The 25528-nt window shown below is 33.6% G+C and overlaps 1 protein-coding gene across 13 annotated transcripts in view; it reads left to right on the top strand.

Annotated features, from left to right (window-relative positions):
* Positions 1 to 25528, top strand: part of ADGRL2 (adhesion G protein-coupled receptor L2) — a 191988-nt gene that overhangs the window by 111569 nt on the left and 54891 nt on the right. For all 13 annotated transcript variants that reach the window (XM_035018165.1, XM_035018178.1, XM_035018168.1 and 10 more), the window contains exon 4: positions 23051 to 23160. In XM_035018165.1, the coding sequence (XP_034874056.1) occupies positions 23051 to 23160 (110 nt within the window). The remainder of the gene's footprint in view (positions 1 to 23050; positions 23161 to 25528) is intronic.

Here is a 25528-nt window from a genome sequence, read left to right as displayed (position 1 = left end):
GCACACTCAGGTACAGTCTAGTTTCTTAAAGTGATGTGCTAAATTGTATCTGAGATCATCTTCCAGTGTTATTTATGACTGTCCCTTTGTTCATGTTCTTCACTCTGAGAGCCTGCCCATTCTGATCAAGGTAGTTTGCTGCCTTAAACAATGCTTTATAATATGCCCTTATGTTTTTAGCATTTCGGTTTAGAGATCTGAAAGTAAATATGTACTTTTTTCCAATATTTAATGTTAGGTTAATGGGCATGGGTAGGTGAGGTTTTACAGTGGATGAGTTACAGAGTTAACTCCTACTATCAGATATGCATCAGTGTACTTCTATCAGTACAAAGAGGTTCTGAAATTAATAGGTATTCTCCTCAAGAAGCTAGAAAGAATACATTCCTCAGCGTTTTCTTATGGTAGGAAAGGTATATTTTGTGTAATTGATTCAAAAATAGGCTGTTGTTTTGAAATTGCCCGAGGACAATAAGGGACTGCCGTAGACATGGAGAACTAGCTCCTTTAAAGCTTCTGACTGGGGCACCTGGGTGGTTCAGTTAAGCGTCTGCCTTCGGCTCGGGTCATGGTCCCGGGGTCCTGGGGTCGAGTCCCGCATCGGGCTCCCTGCTCAGCGGGGAGCCTGCTTCTCCTTCTCCCTCTGCCTGCCACTCCGCCTGGTTATGCTATCTCTGTCAAATAAATAAATAAATTAAAAAAAAAAAAAAACTTCTGCCAAAATTTTAGCCCACATGTAGACAGCATGAACCTCATAGCATAACTACATGATACTTCTTATTAAATAAAGTTCAATATATTTTTGGCTATTATACTACCCATTTAAGTTTCTTTAAGTTTATTTGGGAACAAACGTGCATATAAATAAAGCAAGCAGTTGTTTATACAGATTTGGCACTCACAAGAGTAGTGAAAGAACATATAGATGAAGCAAACATAAACGCAAAGTTGACAGTTGCTGGTGACTAGATGATGTCATTCACAGAGGTTCTGTAGTTTGAGCATGCAAAAACTCTAGAGAACACCTGAATATAAGGGACAGAGGTAAAGTTGCCATCAAGGGAACCAGGACAAGCACAAGAAGGTAATGTCTCATAAAGCTAATAGCAAAGTTAATAGTAAAATAGCAATAGTAAAATAATAATAGTAAAGTGTAAAAGATGTACACTTTTTTTTATTGACGTTGAAGATTTTTATTCTATCTAGACAGCCCAAATAAAAGAACACGCAGGGTTTTCATGATAGAGTTTCAGAATAGAAATCAAGAAAATGGCATTCAGCCTTGCCTAGACCAGAAGAATTAGGTATTTCCCTAGTCACAGAGCCCACAATGAATTTTATAAAGTAGGGGTACAATTCAGGAACTTTTGTCTTAAAGGGGAAAAAATCTGCTTCTAGAACTTGGGTACAATTTCATTAAATTAAGCTAAATAAGTAGGTTACAAAACTTACTTCAGAGCCTAGATCTTTTCCACATTGGTTGGGATGATGGAAGTAAGCTCAAATATGTAGGAACCAGATTAATCTATTTTCATCCTGTATCCCATTCAGTAAATTTTCTATCCTTAAACTTCCCTCTTCTAAACCTATCAGTGTCCTAACCTGTTATCTCTGAGCATAATTACATTGTATTTAACATGTCAATCCAACAGCAACTCAAGTAGTGACAGTTTCTTGTGTGTATGAGAATTTGAAGAAGTGTATTGTTGTCTGTGTATGTGCGTTACTTTTTCTGTTCAATGCCTCATTCCATAAATGATGGAATGTAGATGGACAGTAGATGCAAAGTGAGTCTCGAAAATGTAGTGCATATTTCCAGCATGTAGTTAGAAGTAAGGCTCCATGGAAAGGACCATGCATGCCTTAGTCTGGAATAAGCACAATGATCTTTCCCTCTACCTTTCCACCTCTCATTCTTGCTACCAGTCAAGGCACATACCTAGGGACCCTCTGTGGGGTCAAGGCACACACCTAGGGACAGTCTGTGGGGTGGGTGGTGGGGACATAGGCGATTGTTTCTATTTTAAGAGAGTTATTGAATAACATGGTTAAAACTGCTGAGGAACTTGGGACTCATCATATTCTAGTTCCCTTTCATTACATCGGGGAATAAACTATCATTGCATTCAGTACATTTTGTCCACACTGCAGTATGTATTTTCTCCTCACTTATTTTGAAAATATCCATGGGAAAGTGTGACAACATGATATCCCTCTTTTCACTTTGTGAACCTTTGGAAAGGTTGAATTATTTGCTATAGGGGCTGAAACGTCAATTTGTCTATACCTAGAATCTCATTAACTAATATCTTAGTGACATGAAAATTTATTATTAAGTAATAATTAATAACTAGTCTTAATAATTCTGTTATCTAGGTTTTAAAAATACACTTCTGCTATTTTCAAGCATACTGATAAGATATTAAGTGTGTGTAAGATACTTAAAAGAGATACTTAAATACACACGCATACATGCAAAACTTTCCTATGAGAACTGATGAATATTGGAAGCTTCTCAAAATTTAACCAAGAAAATCCATTAGAATGCAGTCACAGTTCTGCCAGTATTCTCTGGGAGACTTCATGATTATAGATTTCGGTGTGAGTATATTTTCCTTGACATACAACCCTCTCAACTTTTATATTGATCATTCAGTCTTCGTAAAGAAGCTTTGTATCCAAGTCCGAGCTATATGAGAGTTTAATTATTTTTGTTTTGATCTCTCTTTATAGGTAACAATACACTTAAAACCTATCTTTCTAAGATATTCATATCCCTGCCTTACTAATGGAACTTTTTTAGAAGGAAAAAATAAGCCAAACCTGCCTTTTCACCTAATTTGATATTTTATAATATTTTGGGGTTTTGTGTATTTTCTTCTTGCATTGTAAATACTGGTCAGGGATACTTTTCTCTTGCTTAGTCTATTTATTCATTGAAACTATTCATTCTCATAGGATTTAAGACTGCCATTTCTGAAGAACTACATTTTTACCTTTGTGCTGTTTATCCCAAGTGCTTTTATCTATCTGTGGTGTCAGATTTATCAGCCATTTGTCCATTAAGATGAAATGTATCTGGGGAAAAATGAATAACTCAGATGCTACTAACTCATCATCTCTGTGCAGTATACTTAGGTTATTTCCTGTTAGGTGATGGATTTCCACTAATTCTTACTCTTGGCCGAGTTGCTTTAAGACAACGAACTGGAATTATAAGCATCTCTCTTTGGCCAAGGATTGGGAGGTTACTAGTATAGACCCTTGATCCTTAGTATAGTAATAAATAACCATTAAAGCTCTAATTGGTATATCTAATTGGACACATACTTTGCATGTCACTTACTGATGGGCATTTAAACCAAAGCATTCATTATAGGAAGGGGAGACTGTTGGCAGTAATAAACATGAAACATATTAAACATTCACATTTACTGTGCAAGAAAGACTAATAAATTGTAAAATGGCTTAGAAGACAAATAATCTAAATATCCCTTATGACCCTGCTTATCAAATGTAGAAGAAAGAAACAATGTCACATCAAAGATTCTGCCCTACAGGGTCCTCTGTTTCTCCTTTTAAAATGAAAATTAGTAAAACAATTCTACTGGATAATGAGGACTGAGAGAATAAGTGTGAATTGCCAGTTTTATCTGGTACTTCTGGTTAATATGTGGGTTTTTAACCTTTTATATCATGTCTTTTGGTTGAGGAAGCCAGGACCAATTTTTCCTAGGACAAAACATTACTGATCTTCAGTATTTCCTAAGGATTATTCAGTGAAGTAAGAGGTTTGAATAATACTTTAAAAGTTTGAATTTGATTTTGGTTTTGGATTCTGGTCAGATAAGGGAAAAGGAAGTTAGTTTTCAAAAGGAAAGACACATCTCATTTCAACTCTGGTGCTTTTGCTTCAGTTTTTATTTTTAGAAGTTGTCTTTATTTTTTAAACCAAAGTGGAGAGGTGAAGAAGTAAACGTGAACATCGATTTGACATACAAATTTCAGTATTATTGAATAATCTGTTCATAATGCTTTTCATAGTCTTAGGTATTATTTACTCCAGCTTTCTCATTTGAAAGATGTTTCAGATGAGATTACAATGGTATCTCAACAGTACATGTAATGTCATATACCTTGTAGTTTTTACTCAGAACATTCCTGACTTCATCACACTAAGATATTGGCTTCTCTTTACAAAGTCAGTTAACATTAATTATGTTAATTGACAGAAACCAAGTCCAATTTAGTGTTATATTACCTAAATGCACCATATAATCAATGTTAAATAACTAAATGAAAGCACACTATATCTGCTTACGTAAGACTAGTTTCAAATACCCAACTGAGTACTTTGTTTTGTACCTAAGTGTGATTTCTTTTTAGTGTATAGCTATTCTCTGATGGCATGCTACTGGTGTCATATATAAATATGGCTTACAGGCATCCTTTTAAAAAATGTTATACTTTAAACAAATAAAAATAGATGCTTAATCAGTTATAGAGAATAGAAATGAAATTTTACTAGATTTTCAAATCAAAACATATTCACTATTTTTTCTTTTTATTTGGCTTTCTCTTCCCTTTCCCCACCAAAAATTCATAGCCAAATGCTACTGAAATGCAATGTAATACATATTTTCTACCTTTATAAAAAATAATTATGAATTGTAAATTCATTTAAAAATTTGGAGTTATTTTTTGTATGTAGTAGAGCTTCTTATCAGCATGTTTATTACCAGAAAATTAATACATGTATTCATTAAAGCTTTGGAATAATTTCACTGTCTGAAAATATACTGTTTATTATTTAATGCCTTTTATTATGCAATAAATAATGATAAAATACAATTTTGAGTGAAGATGAGAATCTTCCATTCTAACTATCCTTTTTATTTTATTGAGATTTTTAAGTAAATAAAAAAAAAATTATCCTATATGTTATTTGGTAGAGAAAAAAATCCTTAGTCATTGTTTTATTCCAAATCCTTACTTTATTTTCTTATTAGCAGTTGAGGAGCTCTGCTTTGCCACTCAAAAGCAGGTAGCAATTGTGAATCAGTATCATTTATAATACATTTATTGGCTAATTTTATCAAATGAAGAGAGAAAAATATTTGATATTAAATTATTTTCAAAGAGCTCAGCTGTCATTTATTATGGCCTTACTAATTTTTCTATATATCACATAATGTAATTGTACCTAGACTATATTAGCAATAGCAGCAGTAACAAAAAACACTGGTATCAATACACTACTTTGTACGTAGTCTGAAGAAGATTATTGTGGTTAATTAGGTTTTTGATAGCATAATGAATTTATCTGTCTTACAGGTTTTAAAGACCTATTCTTTTTACTTTGCTATGTATTTTCTTGAAATACCATATCGCAATTCAGTTATAGTTCTTAATGCTGCTTGCTATTCCACAGTAGGTTTGGACCTAATATTTCTTAAGTTTCTAGGAAAAATCAGGTTTTGAAGAAATGAAAAGAAGTGAGCGATTCTGTAGTCTTGATATTTATTTCATATATGTCAGTCAAATATATTGTTTAACTAATACATTTCCCCGTTCTCCCAATAGTTCTTCACGTCATATGCAGCCAACACAGACATGCTTTTAGAACTCACCTAAACACACTCCCCATGGCCTTAAAGAGAGTGTCTGAAATGATAGTCACTCTGTATAAGTTGTCTTGAGATGGTAGCAGTGGTCTTTCTTTTCTTTTCTTTTCCTTTTTAAGATTTATTTATTTATTTTAGAGAGAGAGTGGAATGGGGCAGGGAGAATCTCAAGCGGACTCCACGCAGAGTGCAGAGTCCGACTTGGGGCTTGACCCCATGACCCCGAGATCCTGACCTGAGCCGAAACCAAGAGCCGACGCTCAGCCAGCTGAACCACCCAGGCGCCCATGCAGTGGTCTTTCTGTTCATTTTTGCAGACCAGAGATCTGTCATTGTTATTGAACTCACCTGTAATCTGTGAAAATATTCCTGTTTCTGAAACTGGATTTACCATGAAGCTAATGAATCTTAAATGTCAGAGCTGTTCACTTGCACAAGCCCTTCTAAGGCATTGTTAGCGCCCCTAGCAGTGTGCTCAAAGGGTCATATGTTTTTGTAAAGTTTGCTGAAGTATGATAGTTAAACAAAATCTTTTAAGGTTTTGATTTCATTCTCTGACTTCTTCTCTGTTACACTTCCCCTCATTTATGGCCACTTAGGAGTAGCCAGGAGCTACTGGGATTCTGTTAAGTAGAGGTTCAGCTGGTGATTAATTCCGTTTGGATATAGTGGGGTATTTCTATGTGGTCTGCAGACACTCGTGTACAGTTTAGTTATTGCTAGCTATTCTGGTGAAGAAATGGCCTCTAGAATTACTCCTATTATTCATTATATTGCCTTACTGATTGGGACATAAATGTGCAAGGCCAGATGTCATGTTACAATTTGAATGTGTCCTGTGGCACCTGAAATATGTGGCAAGTGGAGGAGAAATATATGGAGCCAGGAGCTAGTCTGTGGAATCTGATTTTCAGTCATTAAATGTGTTAAACAGTAAGTGGGGGATTTGGTTCTCACCTATAACTAATCAAAACAGAAGTTCTCTCCTTCTTGGGGGTACATAGACAACATTATCAGATGTAGTGCTTACAATTATAAAGACAACATACTGTTCCCCTCTTTCAATGAGTATCAGATAAAATAGAATTTATCAGAATACCTGTATTCGTGGGGCATAGGCTGTAGCAATTCAGCAAACATGAGCCCCTCTGACATTGTACACTTTATGTATCCCAACCATCAGTAATAAATAACAAATTGTGAGCAGCTGTTCTAGAGGAAAACCAAATTCATAGAAAGTGACACTGAAATTGTTATATATGAGACAATGGTAGGATTTGTGGTAAAAAAAAATTATTAAGGAAAATATCATAAAGGAATGCTGGCAATTAATTTATTAAAATGTTATTTCAGTTTTCTGGATTTTCTTGCTTGTGATACTTCTTGGCTTTTAAAAATGAGTTGTTTGTTGTGATTTTTTTTTCCTAAATAACTATTCACTTTGGTACCTAATTTTCTACTTGTAATTTTTGTTTTGTTGTTTTTTGTTTTTTTCGTAAAAGTGGTACCCCTAAATTTTATAAGCTTTGGACCTCACAAAATTTGAATCTACCCTACCATTTTTATTTATAATGTGATGATTTTAAGAGAAATTGGCAGTGTTCTACTCGACATTCATAGCTTGCTATATGCATTTCAGGACATTTCATTGTATCTTTTTTATTTTATTTCATTGTGTCTACATTATATTCTAAAGGTTCAGAATTTGGGATGAGAATTTGAAAAATTAAAAATTTAACAAATTAGTGGACATTAAGTAGATAACAAAACATTCATTTATTCATTAAATAAAAGATTTAAGGTAAAAAAAAAACCATTTTCACAGTTTACGTTAAATAAATGCTTTGTTTAAAACCTTTCTATTATGACGTAGGCTAAACTAGGGGAGTTTTAAGCTAAATGAGGTTTAAACAATTTTTTAAGAAATTGTACAAATGGACTTTGCTTTTACACTTTTCTCCATTCTCCCCACTCCCCATTTCTGGAAGTTTCCTTCACCCTCACCCCACAGTCCTATTATATTATGACTTTTATGTGATGAAAAAAATATTTTTAAGTTACTTTTCTTTAGTAATCATTTCAGTGGGTTTTTATAAGATCCATAATCAAAAAATGTTTTAGTAAATCAAACCTTTTTTTTTTCCTTATTACTTTTGGAACTTGCCAAAACAATGCAGCAAGAAGCAGCAAGAGAAAGTATGCCAATTTTTCTAGGATATGTTCTAATTTGTGGCTTTTTTTTCATACACTAAATTATCTTATGACCCAGTCCTAAGATGTTCTCATTGTTAATTCATGGATTTCTGTATATATAATTTAAAAAAATGTTTATAAGTAACTTTTGAAATCTATTTGTGGGTTGTTAGGTGAATGAGACTCTGCTATTTGAAAAGGTATATAAACAGGTATGTTAGACAGAAAGATAAATAATGGTCATTACAAATACATTATCTGATAAGTTGTTTTGAGACCTTTATGTGTCCATTGCCATTTATTTCAACCCTTGACGAGTAGACCTTTATTAAGCTGTGATGATTACTGAATATGCAATGTAACCAAGATTATTTTTTATTCAAATATAATTTAAATATTCATCAAAGAGGAGTTGTGCTTAAGACTGACAGAGACTATTAACATCAAAAAATATAATTAACTGCATTGGGTATCATGAAGCGGAGTTAGCCAAATAGCCGAGAGGTCTAATTGCTCTAGAGTTTGAGAAGCAATGGTTTTATTTTATGCGGTAGCTGTGGAATTAATAGTAATGCACTTGCCTATGTGGGCCAATTAAAAGCTGCCTGTTAATGTTCATTGCTCTATAGGAAGCCCATTGAATATCGCTTAGTAAACAGGATTGACATGTCAGTGTGTACAAGAAGAAGAAATACAATAAAATCTGTGAAAATGAGAAGTATCATTAAAAGAACTGTTTTTGAAAACAATTCATTAAACTCTTTACAATAACAGCGTGTTAGGCGATGTTGTGGTGTGCCCTCAGATTCTCCATTCAGGACCAGCCACTCTTTCCCCCAGCCGCCAAAGGAGTTGCCGGCTGATGGACTCCCAGGGAGTTCCCGCCCAGGACTGCCGCGGGCTGAAGGGATCTGAAACCCTTCCCCCCAGAGGCAGCCCTCATTGAATGCCAGAGTACAAAGCCTTGGCCTCCTCATCCTTTGCCTCGTTTGGAGACAGCTCTGAAGGGCCCTCCCAACTCCAGAGCTCCCTCCCTGAAGAATTTGCGGGGCCTTTACTGCAGCCGCATTAATTAGACTTCTCCCCAGTTCTGTTTCCCTGATAGTTCCAAGAGCACCATAAGCCTCCCAGAGATCTCTGCCACAAATTCTGCTTCCCATGTTACCTAACCTAAGAAAGGTACTAATGATAAATATAAAAACAAGTCCTGTCCGTGGGACTGGCTACATACATTGTAGGAATCTGGCAATTTAAAAACTAAAATAGTTTTAACCTACCCCCCTGCCCATTGCCCAATTCAGGTCTACAGATAGCATTTTTATCTTTGTCATGTGATCCTTTTTCTTTAATAAAAGTAATATTCTGACCTTTGTGGTGCTGTTATGCCTTTTAGCTGGATACAAAAAGAAAGCAGTCCTGATTGAACTCAAAAGATTTTGCCTTGCCCAGGCTGTAGAGATTTAAAAGTGGGCCGACATTGTCATGGCGTTTTGACATTAATGAGGTTGTTGAAATGGAAAAGTTGAAGGGTCAAAGATATGAACAGTAGCAAGCTCTTCTAGTGTTTCTTTTTCTTAATAGTGTTATATCAAATATACTTAATAAATTGACTGTGATTCCTAACATAAAATCTGTGATGTCATGTGTTAAATGTAGTACTTTCAGGATTAGAAGACTTTTTTTGCAGATAAAAATAATTCTAACACTCCCTAGCTATAAATTTACACAATCTCAAATACAGTTTATTAAATTAAGATATTATATATATCTGTAACTTTTATAAGATGTGTAACAGATTTTAAATAGCTTCATAGATCTTAACAGGTATAATGTAATAAGGTATACATTGTGTCTTTAGTCTACAGTGATAAAGATGTTTTCCTAGTCATTCATTATTGAATATGCTTACCCTGTTTGTATCTGTGGCCTAAGACTGCATGTCAGCTTTCAGAGGAGTGATGTTGCTGCTTCAGAGCATACAGCCCTGTATTCCCAAGCCTGTACCTGGTGTTAGTGGTATTAAAAGCTCTTGAGTCTGACATTTTATAGGTCACGATGAACTGAGCCTTTCAGACAAGTTACTGTTATGAAGCTAATTCAGGCTAGGAATATAACATGGAAGGTAAGCCTCTGCCTGCTTTGTAGTTTTTAAAAACTTACGCAAACCATGTAAATCAGAAAAGTTTTAATTTGGTTTCTGTCATATGGGTATGGAACTATGCTTGACTTCTGAAAGTTATATCTTATCTTTCATTCATTGATTTATGCTCCCAAATAATTACTGAGCTATATGATGTACAAGCGAATGTGCCAAAACACTGTAAAGGTATTTATGAACAACTGGTAAGAATATATATTTGCAAATCTTCAGACTGATGTTTATGGAGCTAATAAATTGTGGAATAAGGCACAGCATTATGTACTGCATGTTTTCAGAGATTCTTAAAGCAGGCATGAGCCCCCCAAAGATGTAGTCTGGTGAAGAAGATGAGATGTGTGCAGAAATAAGTATGATAAAATCTCTCATCACAATAAACTTCTAAAAACTGATGGAGAGGGGAAAGTGATGAGTAATGTCCTGAGGTGGGAAGATGTACTATACGTTGAGGGAATGCTGAGTAGGTCTGTTAAGGGAGTTATTCAACTTCTGACCTCAGCCTTTCAAACTTTCTATACCATGAAACATCTCATCAGCTTTCTTCTTCCTTTCAGGCACTATAAATTCTTTTCTTGTACTTAGGCTAAGGAAGAAAGGATCTTTCAAAGATTGTGTATGTTTCTCAAAATTCTATAAAATATATTTTAAAAATAATTTTTAACTCAGTAATGTGAATATGGAAAATAACACTAGGACTTCAGGTCCTCTATATTAATTCTGAAACAATGAGTTCACTCTTTTTATGGCAGAGAACTGTAATACATAATTTCATATCCATTCATTTTCTTCTGCATATTGTTTCAATGTGGTATATTTAGGGTATTACCATTCCTTTAAAATTGTAGGTATTTCTACACCTAGAATATAGCAGCATATGTCTTATATTGCTGTTGCTAGTGCCAGAATCACAGGTGGATATAAAATGTTCATTTCCTTCCTCCCTTCTCCCGCCCGCCCTCCCTCCCTTCCTTCCTATTTGTCCATCTTTCTGTCTATCTGTGTATCTCTCTCTCTATCATCTGTCTATTTTTAGATAATTTCTTGCCTTTGGGACTGAGATGCAGCAAGAGGACACTTCCCTTGATCTGTGCTTTTTTTTTTGTTTTTTTAAAGAGCACTTTGGGTTAGTATGCTGACAACTGAATGCTTATGAGTAGGTGTTCAGTTATCGAGAATGCCGTGAGCAATGCCTTGTTACTTTCTTATCAGCTACTTCCTGCTGTCAGCTTGGCACTTATTTCAATAGAAAAGGATTTGCATCAAATGTAATGCCTTATTATATACAGCTAGCATGGGGTTTTTAATTGTGCAAACACATGAGACTCCTGCAGTGATAGTCAATTTGATAAAAGGATTAGATTATGAATATTTTGTCATGATTAAAGATTACTTCTGATTTATCATAAGTAAGCCAGTGAAATTTGCCATATTATTTATCTGTCAGGTGAGACTCCATTAATTTTGAGAGTGTATGAACCACACGGTATCCACCTCTTTATAAAGAGCCTCTAATGAATTTGATTATTTATATTCAGATTATAGGTATTAAGGATTGTTTTTAGCCTTCCACACCTGCTCTTACTGCTAAGAGTATCCCAAGAGTCTATGGTTCCAGCTTTTTGTCTTTATTGTTTTTCATCTCTTGTCTTACAGAACAGTTAGGTAAACATCTATACAAAATCTCCACAGTTTTTATTAAAGAAATGACAACTGGTATGTATCAGGACATTTTGAGTTGTCCCTTTGATTAAAAGAAACCCTTAATAAAATAATAGAAGAATGGGAATTCTGATTTAGAAAGTATTTATTGAGTGAATACTTCTTGCTGTAAACAGGACTAGGCATTCTGATGTATTTAAAAGAAGCTGGAGAGATCAGACTAGGGCCCTAGCAACACCTAAAGGCATTGAATGAGACCTAATACAAATAAGTGCTCGACTCTCTTAGGGGTGTTTGGGAAAGAATGTAAACAAAAACATAAGGAGTTTACCAGTTAATTCTAAACATGGAATATACTTGCTGAATTAAGTAAAAACTAAAATGCAAGATATACAAGAGACACCACAAAGCAGAATATGATTAATTGCCAAATTAGTTATATAGACAACCCCTGCTATAGGGAAAAGAGACAAAGATCACTTGAGGTTCCATTAATCAGGGATGAATATAATCCTGTTTGGCCAGCCTCATTTATGTGTTGGCTTTCTTTATTACCTCCTCGTTAGCTGATGCTTCCTGCAAATGTGTGTGCCTCCATCACACCTAAGTACATGGCAGCGAGTTGCCTAGAGAGAATCACTTTAAGATGGGAAACAACAGTTCAGCAAACTAGTAGCCTAGTGTCCTCAGCTCTAAAAATGTTCTACCTCAGAGACTTAAGGTCCTTCAAATGGTCTACATATTAAGAAGGAAATAGTTCTAGAAGTATACATAGTCATTTCTGTGAGAATTGTGTTCTGATGCATTTTTCTAGATGGGAAAGAACGACATAAGGAAAACACAGATAACAGTGTTTATGGGGTGCAAAACTAAAACGAGATAACCAATAGAAACATATTCATAACTTCTAGAATAATTATGTAGCACTTTATTTTCGGAATGAGAGTGTTTTCACTTTCTTGACCCTTTGGGGAAATATTAACTCTACGTATTTTCCCTGTTCCAACATTACTCTATTAATTCAAATCATATTATTAAGACACTGCTCAGTCATACTTTTGCATCCCCTTTACACAAGGCATTCCTTTATTTTTGTTTATGAACTATGTCACATATTTTACTACCAAATATTTCACAAGTTGCATGAGGAAAATAAATTACTTTAAAATAAAAGCTATATAAGAAAAGTGTATTGAATTGAAAAATTTTGGTGAGAAAATAATAGTAGTGAAAGATGTGAAAGATTTTATGCCAAAAGAATTCACTTCAGGTAAAGAATAGCTGTGCTTTCTTGCCTCTTGATTAAAAACCAAAGCAAAACCCAGGCACTTATAGAATATAGTCATTTTAATAAAAAAATGAAAAACTTGCCCCGAGTCAATTAAATACTTCAGCAAAAAGTTGTATTTAGTCTTAAGTTTTGCATAGATGGAAATTTTTTAAAAGCCATGCTATCAAGTCTTATGATTTTATTTTTTGCTTGCAGTTCGATTTGTATAGGAGTTCTGTGAACATTTGTTGCTGTGCTGTAATCAAAGTGAGGTCTGTAAAAGCTGAAATTATATTAGCCGTCAATTAGATTAGATACTCGTTTGTTTTATATGCAGAGATCTATCATACTGACCAAATGATGCCTCATCAAACATCTTGGGAGGCAGAAAAATATATTCATGGCATAATTTTCTTGGTTTTCAAAATCATATCCAAACCAAGGGAGTTATCTTTTAAGGTGAATTTAAATAACAATGACAAAAATCTAGTTTACTCAGTGTTGTCCTCTAAAACTCCTTTTAGTTGCAGATTCTTTTGCATTATTTCAAACTCTAATCCTCTAAGTGGGTAATTAACGGACCAGAAAAGCCATTTGTGAAAAAGAAGAGCCATAAGGGTGTAAATATTTCTTCACCGAATGATCTTTAAGAAGTAAATAATTATAAAAGAAAAAGATTTGGGATGACCAATCTAAATCTGAAGATAATTAGAAGGAATAGAGTATGAAAATCGAAATGCTTGGCATGTACAACAATTCTCATATCATAACAAGACTAATTAAATATTTAGAAACCAAAAATCCCCTCACAATTTGAAGAAAAATAACCCACGACAAAAGGGTCTGCAACTTTGCAGATAATTAGCTAGGGTTATAGGAAGGAAAAACATCACAGATTGGCTGCAAGGCTCTGCAAGGTCATGTCTTATTACTCTGTGTCTTTTGTATGGTCTGGTAACAAGTTTCTTGCTAATTTAATCTAACTAGGGCATCCCATAGTGATTTCCCATTTCCCTTGTTAAAAATGTGATAGTTTCTGCAAGTGCAAACTGTAGTAGGTTAACATTTTTATAAATAATTGCTCTTAATTGATACAGATCATAATAATTTTTTGAATTATTAAAAGCAGAGGTCTTGAAAATTTGGACGCAGAAATGATATTTTTAAGTATTTCAAAATTTTACAGTTTTTACCCCCACTTAAATTTTCTTATTCCTTTCATTAAGTAGTTAGACCTGATGACCCTGTGAATGAAACTTAGTCTCAGTGGCATGCTTTGTAAATAAATACTTCTTATTTTGCTAATAAAAGCAAGCACATTTATGTTGAATGTGCATTTCTGCAAACAAGAGAGTTTGTACTGGATTAATAAGGCTCTGAGTGAGTCAAGCCTAATTTGCATTAAACTGACCCCAAGGTCCAGTAAAAACTGCAAGGAATTTCAGAGGTTTCTAAAACATAGTAAGTTGTTTTTAGCCAATCAGCATTGCCATTTCAAATGCTTATTTTAGTAATTAATGTGGAATTTTTAAGGATTATTAAGTTTCTAAGATGCAAATTTAACTTGCAAATATTAAAGTACGCAAACTGTCTGGTTATAATTCCTGACAGAGTATTTTATTCAGACACAAAATGATTGTGGAAGGTATCACTTTTATGTTATTCCTGTTTTTAACACACTGAAAAATGGAATGACAATATTTTGGACATGGGTTTAAATAGGATTTTACTGTCAAAGCTTTTGTTGACTTGCTGTAGGTTACCTGATATTTGGTTTATTTTGGCTTTCTATTTCTGTTATATACTGTACACTGTTTCAGTCAAATAAGTTTACGTTTATATATTGACAATACTGAAAGAACTTTATTTTGTATTTTTGCTTATGGTTATTTAATTAATAAATTGTCTTTTTCTATACCTTTTTCTTTCAAGTACAGTTGCAAAGATGTAATCACAGTTGCAGGTTTTTTTGGAATCAGGACTGTATTTAAAAATTTTGAAAACACCAGCATATTGGAATCTGAAGGAACAGAAATTGTTATTTTTCCAAATTATGTATTCATATTATGTACCAATACTCATGCATGTTTTCCTAAAGATTCTATTAGTAACTTTATTTCTATAATTCAACTTTATTTCAGTGATTTCAAAAAATAGTTCAAACAACACATACTCTGTAATGCTTTGAGTATAATCTTAACATGCCTAAAGAATTAAATGCTATATGATGGATAGAAATCTACTAGAATACACAAATTATTAAATAAATTATGAGAACATAGTTATGTGACAAATGGGAACATTACTATAGAACATGTCTTCTTTTTCCATAATAATTACACACCATTTAGCTTCCTAATGTTATGTTTACCTAGCAATTAGTTAGGCTCACAAATCATCATTAATAAATATTTGAAGAAAGCGGGACCCACTTTTCTTAGCTTTACAGAATGAAAGTTTAGATGCTAAAAGAGCATTATACGATAAGAAAATAAGAGGTTTGCTGTAACATTCACCTCAGTTTCCCTCTTTGATTTGTGAGGATGATTGTCCCCTTTTATCTTGGAACATAACTTCTTTTTATCCCCTCAGTTTATTTGATTACTTTCCTTGAATAAATCTGTTCGCATTAGAACTTACCTATTAGTATCTTAAGGTCATTTGCTATGTGTGTAAAAATTTATTCTAAATTTGGACTGAGAAGGTCAAGGGTTCTAGTGCCTAGAGTACTGTACGTTCGTTCCTTGGTCATTTGGAATTGTTAGTGTATGAAGTGATTTGGAAGTTTAAAGGGTACTTTTTCCCTCTGCCTTTAAATAGCCTATCTCTTAAGTGCTGTATCATTGGCTTTCATGATACAAAATTATGTCCAAATTGACAGAATTCTCCCCGAATCAGGTACAGCTGATTAAAGCAGAATTGGATGTCTGGTATTTATTTTCTCCTAACTGTGTTTATTTATAAGCAGAAATAGCCAGGCTAACTATTCATCATTTATTTCATTCATTCAAAAACAATTACTGAATTTCTCTTCTGTGCCAGGCATATAATCACCTCCAGTAAAAATGTAGAGGTTGACAGTGTCTTTTTTTCTTTCATTTCTTTTTATGTTTTGCCCTTTGATGTAACATTTCTAATTTTTTAAAACTGGTTTACTTGAGTAGAATAAAATTTACTTATAGACATATAATACGTTTGTTTTTTGTTTTGTTTTTAGTAATTGAGACTCAGGAATGAATATCATTTCTATTTATTAATGAGAGAATGGATTCAGTTGCAGTAATTGAATGGTAGCTGTTGCATTCATTAAGAAGAAATAATCCCCCATGTGCATGTGGCTTACACTCTCCCAGGGTACTCTTGTGAATGTTCTGCTTATATATGGCACTTTGGAAAAGAGTGTCATTGCATGATACCCTGGTACCTTGAAAGCATGTAGTTTGTCTCCAAAAAAGTAAGCAGTTTTAACTAAGGTAGAAGATTACTCAGGAAAGAAAACAGACCTATTATTGCTAGTATTTTATAATTGAATTTAAAAAATAACAGATGCCATGAAGAGACTGAAATTGTGGAAGCAATCTTCACTGAACCTACAGGCTCAATAAAGAATTGGACTAGTTCTAGAGGGTGACTCCAAATTTCAGCAAACCTTAATTTTTAGTTTCTGTCATGATATACTGAGCTTTTCTGTTGAATGCTGGAGTATTTGTTCAGGTTGGTAGATTTTGCATTTTTAATCTTCCTTAGAACTGTGGTGAATAATGGCCCCTGGCAGGAGATAATGAAATTTTCTTAATTTATATTTTCAAGCAGAAGCTTCAATTGAAAATGGCATCCTATGGCCTGGAGACATAGCTCTAGTGCAAGTTTCAGGGGAGATGTGATAATAATGCAGTGCCATCGAGACAGGGAATGAAGGGACAGTGAAGAAGTAATTTAAGGAAGAAAAGAGAACGTACCAAAGCTTTATTGTAGTATATCTAATGATCTGCTGAAGATTCCCAATGGTTTTTGGAGCATGACTGGAGAAACTAATGTTATCTTGCCAAAACAGAAGCCCCTGCTTAATCAGCAGAACAAGACTATTGATTAAAACACCTCTCACAATAGATTACACATGGAATCTCATCTCCATACTTTGCACTTGGTAAAGTGTAATAATGAGCATAAGATAATCAAAAGAAGAGTAAAAGCAATTTGTTGGGCATGGTACAATTCAAGATTAGGGATGGGAAGGAAATGAATTTACATGAATAGTTGGCCTTTTTTTAAAGTTGTACACAGGAAATCATATGTGCACTATAGGAACTACTCTGGACAATAAAAGATATTCTGCCCCTTTAAGATTTGCAAATCTATGCCCATCTTATATAAGGGAGTACTTATCATTATTGATGTTTTTGGTAATTCATGTTTGTTGAGGCATTGTGCAGAGTTTGCCTGCATTATCCCATCTAACCTTAAAGACAAACTTCGAAAGAAGGCTATAAGGTTTAATACATGGCTTATGGGCTCATAGTTAAAGGAAACAGACAAACTGGAATTTAAACCCCAGTTTTTTCTGATTCTAAAGCCTCTGCTTTTAAACAGTAATCTTCCCAAATAGCAAATGATTTTGCTTCTGAACAGAGTCAAATGATACGCTATATTGTTCATTTTTATACAGTTTATTCTCAGATTGTAAGTTATGTGTGCATTGAGTCTTCTTTCATTTACACTTTTAAAAGATTAAGGAAGAGCAACATATTAATAGTTTGTTTGCATTATTATTTCATTAGTGATGAATCAGTACTGTCCCCCTAATAAAAAAGATAATGTTTCTTCAAAGTACTGCTAATTTGTGCATGACAATTTCTAAGGTAATTTCCATATAAGTATGTAAATTAATGATAATACCCGTTTATAAAATGCCTTTTCCATTATGCATTTTTGTGGCAACGTTTAACTTAATTTCAAAAATGATTGTGGATGCCTTAAAAGTTAATATTGAAACCTGAGAATATTGATTCCATCTGGAAGATAAAATACACAATTTTAATACCTTTAACTTTTACCATATGCTAATTGTGATGGTGAAGAGATTCATTAGATATTTTGTAAAGTATTTTTCTTTTACATATTATGCACAAACCTAGACAATATCAATGACTTCAAATGTTATACTCTAAATTTTGCTGAGAAGCAAAGATATTGGCATTCCCTTATTCATAGGAAGTAAACTAATAGGCATTAATCTCCAAAATTATGCGGTTTTATTTCTTCAACTTTTGAGATGTACATTTGGCTTCATTCCCAAATAGATTTTTTTTTTTTCCATTTAGAGTAGAAAGACTTGCAGGAATGAGCTTAAACTGATTTTTAAAATGCAGGTTTTTTGCTCCATTTAAAACAGCTTTATGACCTATAAAGTAGGATTTAGGATTTTCTGCATTGTAGATGTTGGGTTTTATGATTAAAATGTAAGTTTTATGAATATTAATGTCAGAAATAATACTTTTCTTCTGGTGTTTGAATTTGATAATGTTACAAAGCATTTATTATTGGATTTATTTTAGTTAACATGTGGGATTCTCAAGATGAGGGTTGTACTCTGTTGTATATTTTAGATTAGTAAGAAAATTAATGGAAAAAATATTTAAAATGATAGAAAGTTGTAACCTGAAATAATGTGTAGAAATAATACATAGGTGGTATTTTTGATAGTGGTTTTAACACAGTGTTGTGAAATAAGTAGCCTTTTGTCTGTACGTGCCAACTTTTGGAAATTTTTGGAAATGTGCTTAAATATTAAAAATAATTGAATGCTTAGAATTTGAGACTGAGTGCTTATTAGCATTTTACATTTATTTACTGGTTGGTGTTAAATCGTACATTATACCCTAGAGATTGCTTAGACATTATTTGCTAGGGCTGCCTTTATGCCCTTGAGTTCTAAAAATGATCATTTTCTTCCTGTAGTTGAGCCACTTTATTAAAACTTACTTTAAATAAAGAAATCAAAGCTTGAACATAGAAAAATTTGCAGTGATTAGAGTGGATCTTTTTTTGTTGTTATTTTTAATGACATCCTCCTAGGAAACGTGGTGTATTTTCACAGATTGTCAAAAATTTTATTTCCAGATTTATTTAGTGTTAGAAATTTTCATTAGCTAGCAAATATTTAGGAAAAGATTATACTTTTCTTCTGTTGTTAAAAATGGGCATACATGCGATGTACCTATTTTAAAAAACCGTATTATTCTGCCTTGTTCTCATTCATACTTAATTTTTTTATGCTTAACATTTAAGAAAGGTGTAGATTTTTAACAATGAATCCATATAATACTACCAAAATATGCCGATAATCTAATAGTTAATAAAAGCCATACCTTTACTGATAAATCTTTTTCTGTGGGAGAAGAGGGAGAAAATCACGCCAGGAAGTATGCCCAGGACTGAGAATACAAGCAACTGAAGGCCTTTCTTTTCTTGGCTTAGTTGTAACTTTTTATTTTCATTAGGATGAATACTTGAAGCAGAGCAGTTGGTGAGATTTACTTTGCTTCTGTGGCTAATTGCTTTCTCTTTCACTATCATCTTAAATGATAGCAGTTTACAGTTTTACAATCTTAATAACAGTATACTGGTTAAGGAATTTTCAGATTTTCCTCAGTCCTAACAGCTCACTTTGGTATTTTCTCTCCCCTTGTGTCCCCACACTTACTGAATTTGAAAACTTCAGGCTCTCGCTTCATTCATAACTGAATGTACATAATTGTATCACTTGGTCCTCCAAAAGCTTAGGTATTCTTTCCCATGAAGCAAGATACTGGTATGCAAATCTGATAGTCTTATGCTTCTAGCAATTGTGTTCCTCTTATTGCTGACCCTTTTCTGTTTTAGCCCCCAAATTCCACTTTTTCTCAAGATCAATTTCTAGTATTTCCAATATATAAAATGAACATTTTTGACATCTTGGGAAGCTATGAATTCTAGAAATCTATATAGTTTTATTTTCAGGAACTCCATTAAGTCTCCTTACCTTCGTTTTACTTAAGAATATAGCCCTATAACACTTTTTTGCTATCATAAAGTGTTTTGTACAATGTGATTATTAAAAGAAATAAAAATCATCTGGTTGATATAAATTGTGGTAATTGCTTTTGACATTAATTTGAATTTGTCATTGTTGTCAGATGACTAATGCAAAAAAAATTCAGAAGTAAATATGAACAATTATTTTTCTTTTTATGGTGTTGGTCTCTTTTAAACAAAATGTAATGGAAGAAGGAATACGTATCCCTTGTATACTTCTTGCAAACATCCTGTGACATTGAAAAGTATGAAATAAAAGATATATTTTTAAAGATTTTATTTATTTGAGAGAGAGAGCATGAGCGGGGGAGCAGGGGCAAAGAGAGAGGGAGAAGCAGACTCTCCGCTGAGCAGGGAGCCCAATGGGGATACTCGATCCCAGGACTCTGGGATCATGAGCCAAAGGCAGATGCTCAACTGACTGAGCCACCCAGGCACCCAAAATAAAAGATATTTTTGACCCCATATTACATTCATATTTATCTGATCATCTGGGGGGAAATGGATAATTGTCAATGTATTCTTTTTTTATTTTTTAAAAGATTTATTTATTTATTTTGGAGAAAGAGAAAGAATGCATGCATCGGGGAGCAGAGCAGAGGGAGAGATAGTGTTAAGCAGATTCTGCGCTGAGTCTGGGAGTCTGACGTGGGCCTCAATCTCAGGACCCTGAGATCATGACCTGATCCAAAACCGAGTTAGAGGCTTAACCAACTGCACCACCCAGGCATACCAATATATTCTTTATTAAAAAAAAAAATGATATAAATTCCTAAATCCTTTGGGCTATATCCTCCTTCACTTTGTTCCAAAATCCTTCCCAGTCTTGGTCCATTTCAACCTTGAGTACCACCCCCTTACTCTTGCCATGTTTTGCCATGGCAAGGTTTTGTTGAGTGGCTATAAAATGTACACTAAGGGAGTATATAAAAGGGATGTTTAACTCACATGAGTTTAGAGTTTAGATATGTTTCTGAAAGGTGTGGGAGTGAGAAAATGGGAAGATCCTTGCAGGTGTATATAAATATAAGGAAAGAAATAAAAGCACTTTGGTTTTTGATAAGGACGAGGTGGTGGTTGAGGATTCCTGGGAGATCAAGAAACTAACAAAGTGGCGAACTTTCTTATTGTAAAATTTAAGAAAGAAGAAAATGAAACATTAGTTGAAATATTAAATACTGATCTATTGACAAATCTTAAATTTCTCTGTTGTTTAAAATTTTAAGATATAAAATTGGTTCTGTGATTTCATGTTAAAATAATTCACTTACCAAATGGAGAACCATTGGCAAATTTCTTCAAATGACTGAACCAGTTTAAAAGAAATACAGATAATGGGAGTAAAACATGATGTTGCATAAGAATGTGACACTGCACTCTTTACATTGTCCATGCTTTTGAAAATTATTCTATATGGTATGTTTTTAAAAATATATGGCATACAGTATTCTAGATAAATTGTGATAAAACTTATCATTAGTTTAATATCTGTACAAGCAATATTATAGTTTATGTAATATTTAAGACTTTTGTTGGAAGTTTATTATATATACTTTGACCTATAAAATTTACCCATTTGGTCCTGTAGAAGTTTTCAAGTCTTGCTGCTCTTCAAGGACGAATCCACCTGGTTTGAGTAGAAATGGCTCCAAGGATGCGTGACTTAACATACCTACCCCTCGGGCGCCTGGGTGGCTCAGTTGGTTAAGCAACTGCCTTCGGTTCAGGTCATGATCCTGGAGTCCCAGGATCGAGTCCCGCATCGGGCTCCCTGCTCAGCAGGGAGTCTGCTTCTCCCTCTGACCCTCCTCCCTCTCATGCTCTCTGTCTCTCATTCTCTCTGTCTCAAATAAATAAATAAAATCTCTAAAAAAAAAAAACAAAACAAAACAAAAAAACATACCTACCCCTCTTTAATGCATGTCTCCTTCCCCTGTCCTTCATTAGCTGTCGTGCTAAAAGAAACCGAGCTGGTTTTACAGTCTTTATTTGCCATTTTATAGTCCAGTTATTTTACGCACTATAGAATGTCTGGTATTCAAATTGTTAAATAAATTTTGTTACAATGCTCTTGTTCTTCTTGCTTTGCCTTCTTAATTTATGTACTATCAGAAAATATAATAAAACCCTGCAAACATTACATTCCTTTGAGTTGCAATGAAAGCAAATTATAAAGGAAAATGGTTCTTGCCTTTATAAAGCTTATAAAAAGATCATTTTGAAAAATTCATAGAACTTAAATAACTATCATCTTGCCTAAAATTCTACCTTAATCCTAATAATCTTGATGAATAAGTGACAACACAAAAATAAAAAAGTACTTCCAGTAGTAATAAATAGGACATCCTAGGCATCATGTTAGGGCCCGTCTTTTTAACATTTTATTTCAGAGAGTATTAATTTAGAAGAATCTAGGTTCATAGTCATGTCATATTTAGTATAAGCACATGGTGATCAATGAACATAACAAGAGTAACAACAGTCTTAGACACAGTATGTGCCAGGCAGTGTGCTAACTGCTTTAAACGTGTTCTATCATTTATCAAGCCAGGGCATGGAAGGTGTGATCTGTTGGTTTGGAAGAGTGCAGAAAGTCCCTGTAACACAAAACTTAACACAAAACTGGATTTAATGGATAAACTTAAAAACCTGGCTCCTTCTTTGTTTTAATATGTTCTCAAAACTTACTTCCAAGCTATTCAATTTATGACTGTATCATAGTATCATTTTTAATTGTTATTTTAGTTCTTAAACATGGCAAGTATACTTTTTTTTTAGTACATGTTGAATATGCTAAAAATTCCAATTAAATGTATAGTAGAATAATAGAGAACTGTTATTTTCTTTTTACTTTGAGTGAAAATTTAGTGTGGCCCATGATACAGAAATAGTACAACATAAAATAGGATTTTTATAGCTCTTTATTTAATAATGTGGAGCAACCTAATATCAGTTGAATTTTTTGTTTTACGGTGCTAGTTGCTTAAAGAAAATATGAATCAGTTCTGTATTAGTTTTCTTCATTAAAAACAAACAAACAAATACACCAGTTTGATTTGTTTTGTTTTCTAGGTGCAACAATCGAACACAGTGTATAGTAGTTACTGGGTCAGATGTATTTCCTGATCCATGTCCTGGAACATACAAATATCTTGAAGTCCAATATGAATGTGTCCCTTACAGTAAGTATGAAGTTTGTGATTTTCACTTTCTCCAGCATTCCTCGTTGATGCTGAAAGACTACACATGTGAAAGAAGCATATGTTTATGGCCTACGAAACCATTATGCATGCAGAGCACTAACAGACTTGGGCCTCCAATTAGCTTCATGAAGTGTGGAAGGAAGCCATAGTGTGATGCTGGCCAAGTGTCTGTCTGTGTTCTTAAGTGTTTGGCTTTTAAGACTAGTGTTTTTCCAGAAAACAAACTTGAATTAGCTATTCAGTAGGGCAGATCGAAATCTGTACTTTTGCCCAATACCAGTTGCTGACAAATTGGTTTGGCTCCCAGTTTTCTAAAGAAGGAATTGACTTCGGTTTTAATCGTGAGCTACTTGAATGGCTACCTGCTGTTGTGGTAAAAGCTACCATTGTAGTAACTGAGGCGAGTGCTTTCCTTTTTGTTTCCTTGTCCTTAAAGGAGCATTTCTTTTACCAGATTCAGTGTTGAAATCTTAAGAATAAATAAAATAGATATAACCAGAACTTACATATACTTCTATTTTTAATTTGACAACCTCCATTAGATCCTGTAGAGGGATATTTAAAATTCAGGTGGAAGTTTTGTAAGTAATCTTTAGCTAATGCTCAAATTCTGTGTAGTTTTCCTCCTAATCTCAGAATTCATACTGCTAAATTGTATCCTGCACTTTCAGTAGGAAAAAGCATTTTAGACAACCAAAAGTTTCAGTATGTTAGGTAATTTTCATAAGCTAGTTTGTTTAATAGTGTTCTTGTCTTCTTTACTTTTTTAAATTGGAAAAAAGAGGCGTCCTGTAACCTTGATTCATGGGCATTTGAATTGAAAGTTTTCAGCAGCAATTTTAACGATTCGAGAAAGTTTTGTACACTTCCCTCCTTAAAAAGATGGATTTAAACTAAATAATGAAATTGCCTTTTCCAGAACCTCAAAAGCTAGGTCACTATTCCTGATAGATTTCTATGTCCAAACTATCAATATTTCTTAAACGAAAGGGCTGAATTCAGAGAAATATAATATGTCCATTATGATAGTAATACATTCTTACACATTCTGTGAAGGTGCGGTCTCTCTCTTCTCTGCCCACAGTTTTGATAAATTGGCTTTTTGTGGGTATCAGTTAAAGGCCAAACACAGATTATCTTTTCTTTTCATCCCTGCTCTGTGTTCCTGTGTTACTGTGAAATGGATGCTTTTTATGTTTTCAGTATTTTCTATACCATTTGTAGGATTGGAAGCCTACTCAATGCACCGATCTTTGTATTATTTCTCTTGTATGTGGAGTTGGTGGCTTACATAATCATTCTCCTGTGCCACTAGAGGAACATTGTATTCTTTTGAGCTAACCAAAATTTTGTTCCTAAAGTCGCTTTCATTTGAATTTATCATGGTTTTTGTCCTCAAATTAGAAAAGGAATACAGCATCCATTCCCAAACAGTGGAATCAGTCAGAGCTGCCAAGAATTGTCTTTCTGGAGCCCGTTCCTGTAACCTAGTCTATAGACCAAGAACAGTGTTAAGCAAATATTATTTTCAGACTCTTAAGTTATTTCTTGTGCTGTTTTAGAAAGGAAAATGTGGATATCTTCTGGAACATCTAACTTTCAAAATTTTACTTTTTCAGTTCTCCAGAAGTATTGTATATTGTGCACTAAACTTGCAAATAGCTATACACAGAGAAGTATTTGTTCTTTTTAGTTTTTGTCCTTAAAAAAACCAAAAACCAGTAATTAATTTGCTGTTACCTTTCTAGATGTTTGCACGAGGCAGAAATAAGTCTGGCATTTTTTTTTTTTTTCAAATTATTCCATGCTAAAGAATAGAATTATAATTACTGTATACTGTATAGTAGTGACACACTATGTGTTACGTGATTTTCACTAATATTAAAATTTAATGCAAAGGATCTTTTTAAATTGCTTTGATATTTGGCAGGATTGTGTAGTTCCTTATCTCTTTTCCTCATTTTCCTCTCCTTTTGTTTCTTTATGTTTCTGTTATACCCATCCCTTATACTTTCATGTTAAGCCTGTATTTTTCCCTTCCCCCTTGTTTTAATAGTGTTTTTGTACTTTGTATCATTTGCAAACCCCTTTTAAACTTTACGTAGTTGATAAAAATTGTCCTTATAACATTTATTATATGTCTTTTACCACCTGGCTTTATGCCAGTTTCAATCCAGAGCAAATGCTCTAGGAGTTTACACATCTAAAAAGCATTTCCTCCTTCTTAAAAAAATATCGAGATTTCCCATGATTTTTGAAAATTTTTTAATAAATTAACAGAATTTATTAGAAATGCCATTGTTTGTTTTACTTTTTATGTTTATAGACAGGCCCATGTAATATTACA

This window comes from Mirounga leonina, unplaced genomic scaffold (genome assembly GCF_011800145.1).
Source record: "Mirounga leonina isolate KUSES-001 unplaced genomic scaffold, KU_Mleo_1.0 Mir_173, whole genome shotgun sequence".
NCBI lineage: Eukaryota > Metazoa > Chordata > Mammalia > Carnivora > Phocidae > Mirounga > Mirounga leonina.
This window is presented reverse-complemented; position numbering and strand designations above follow the sequence as displayed.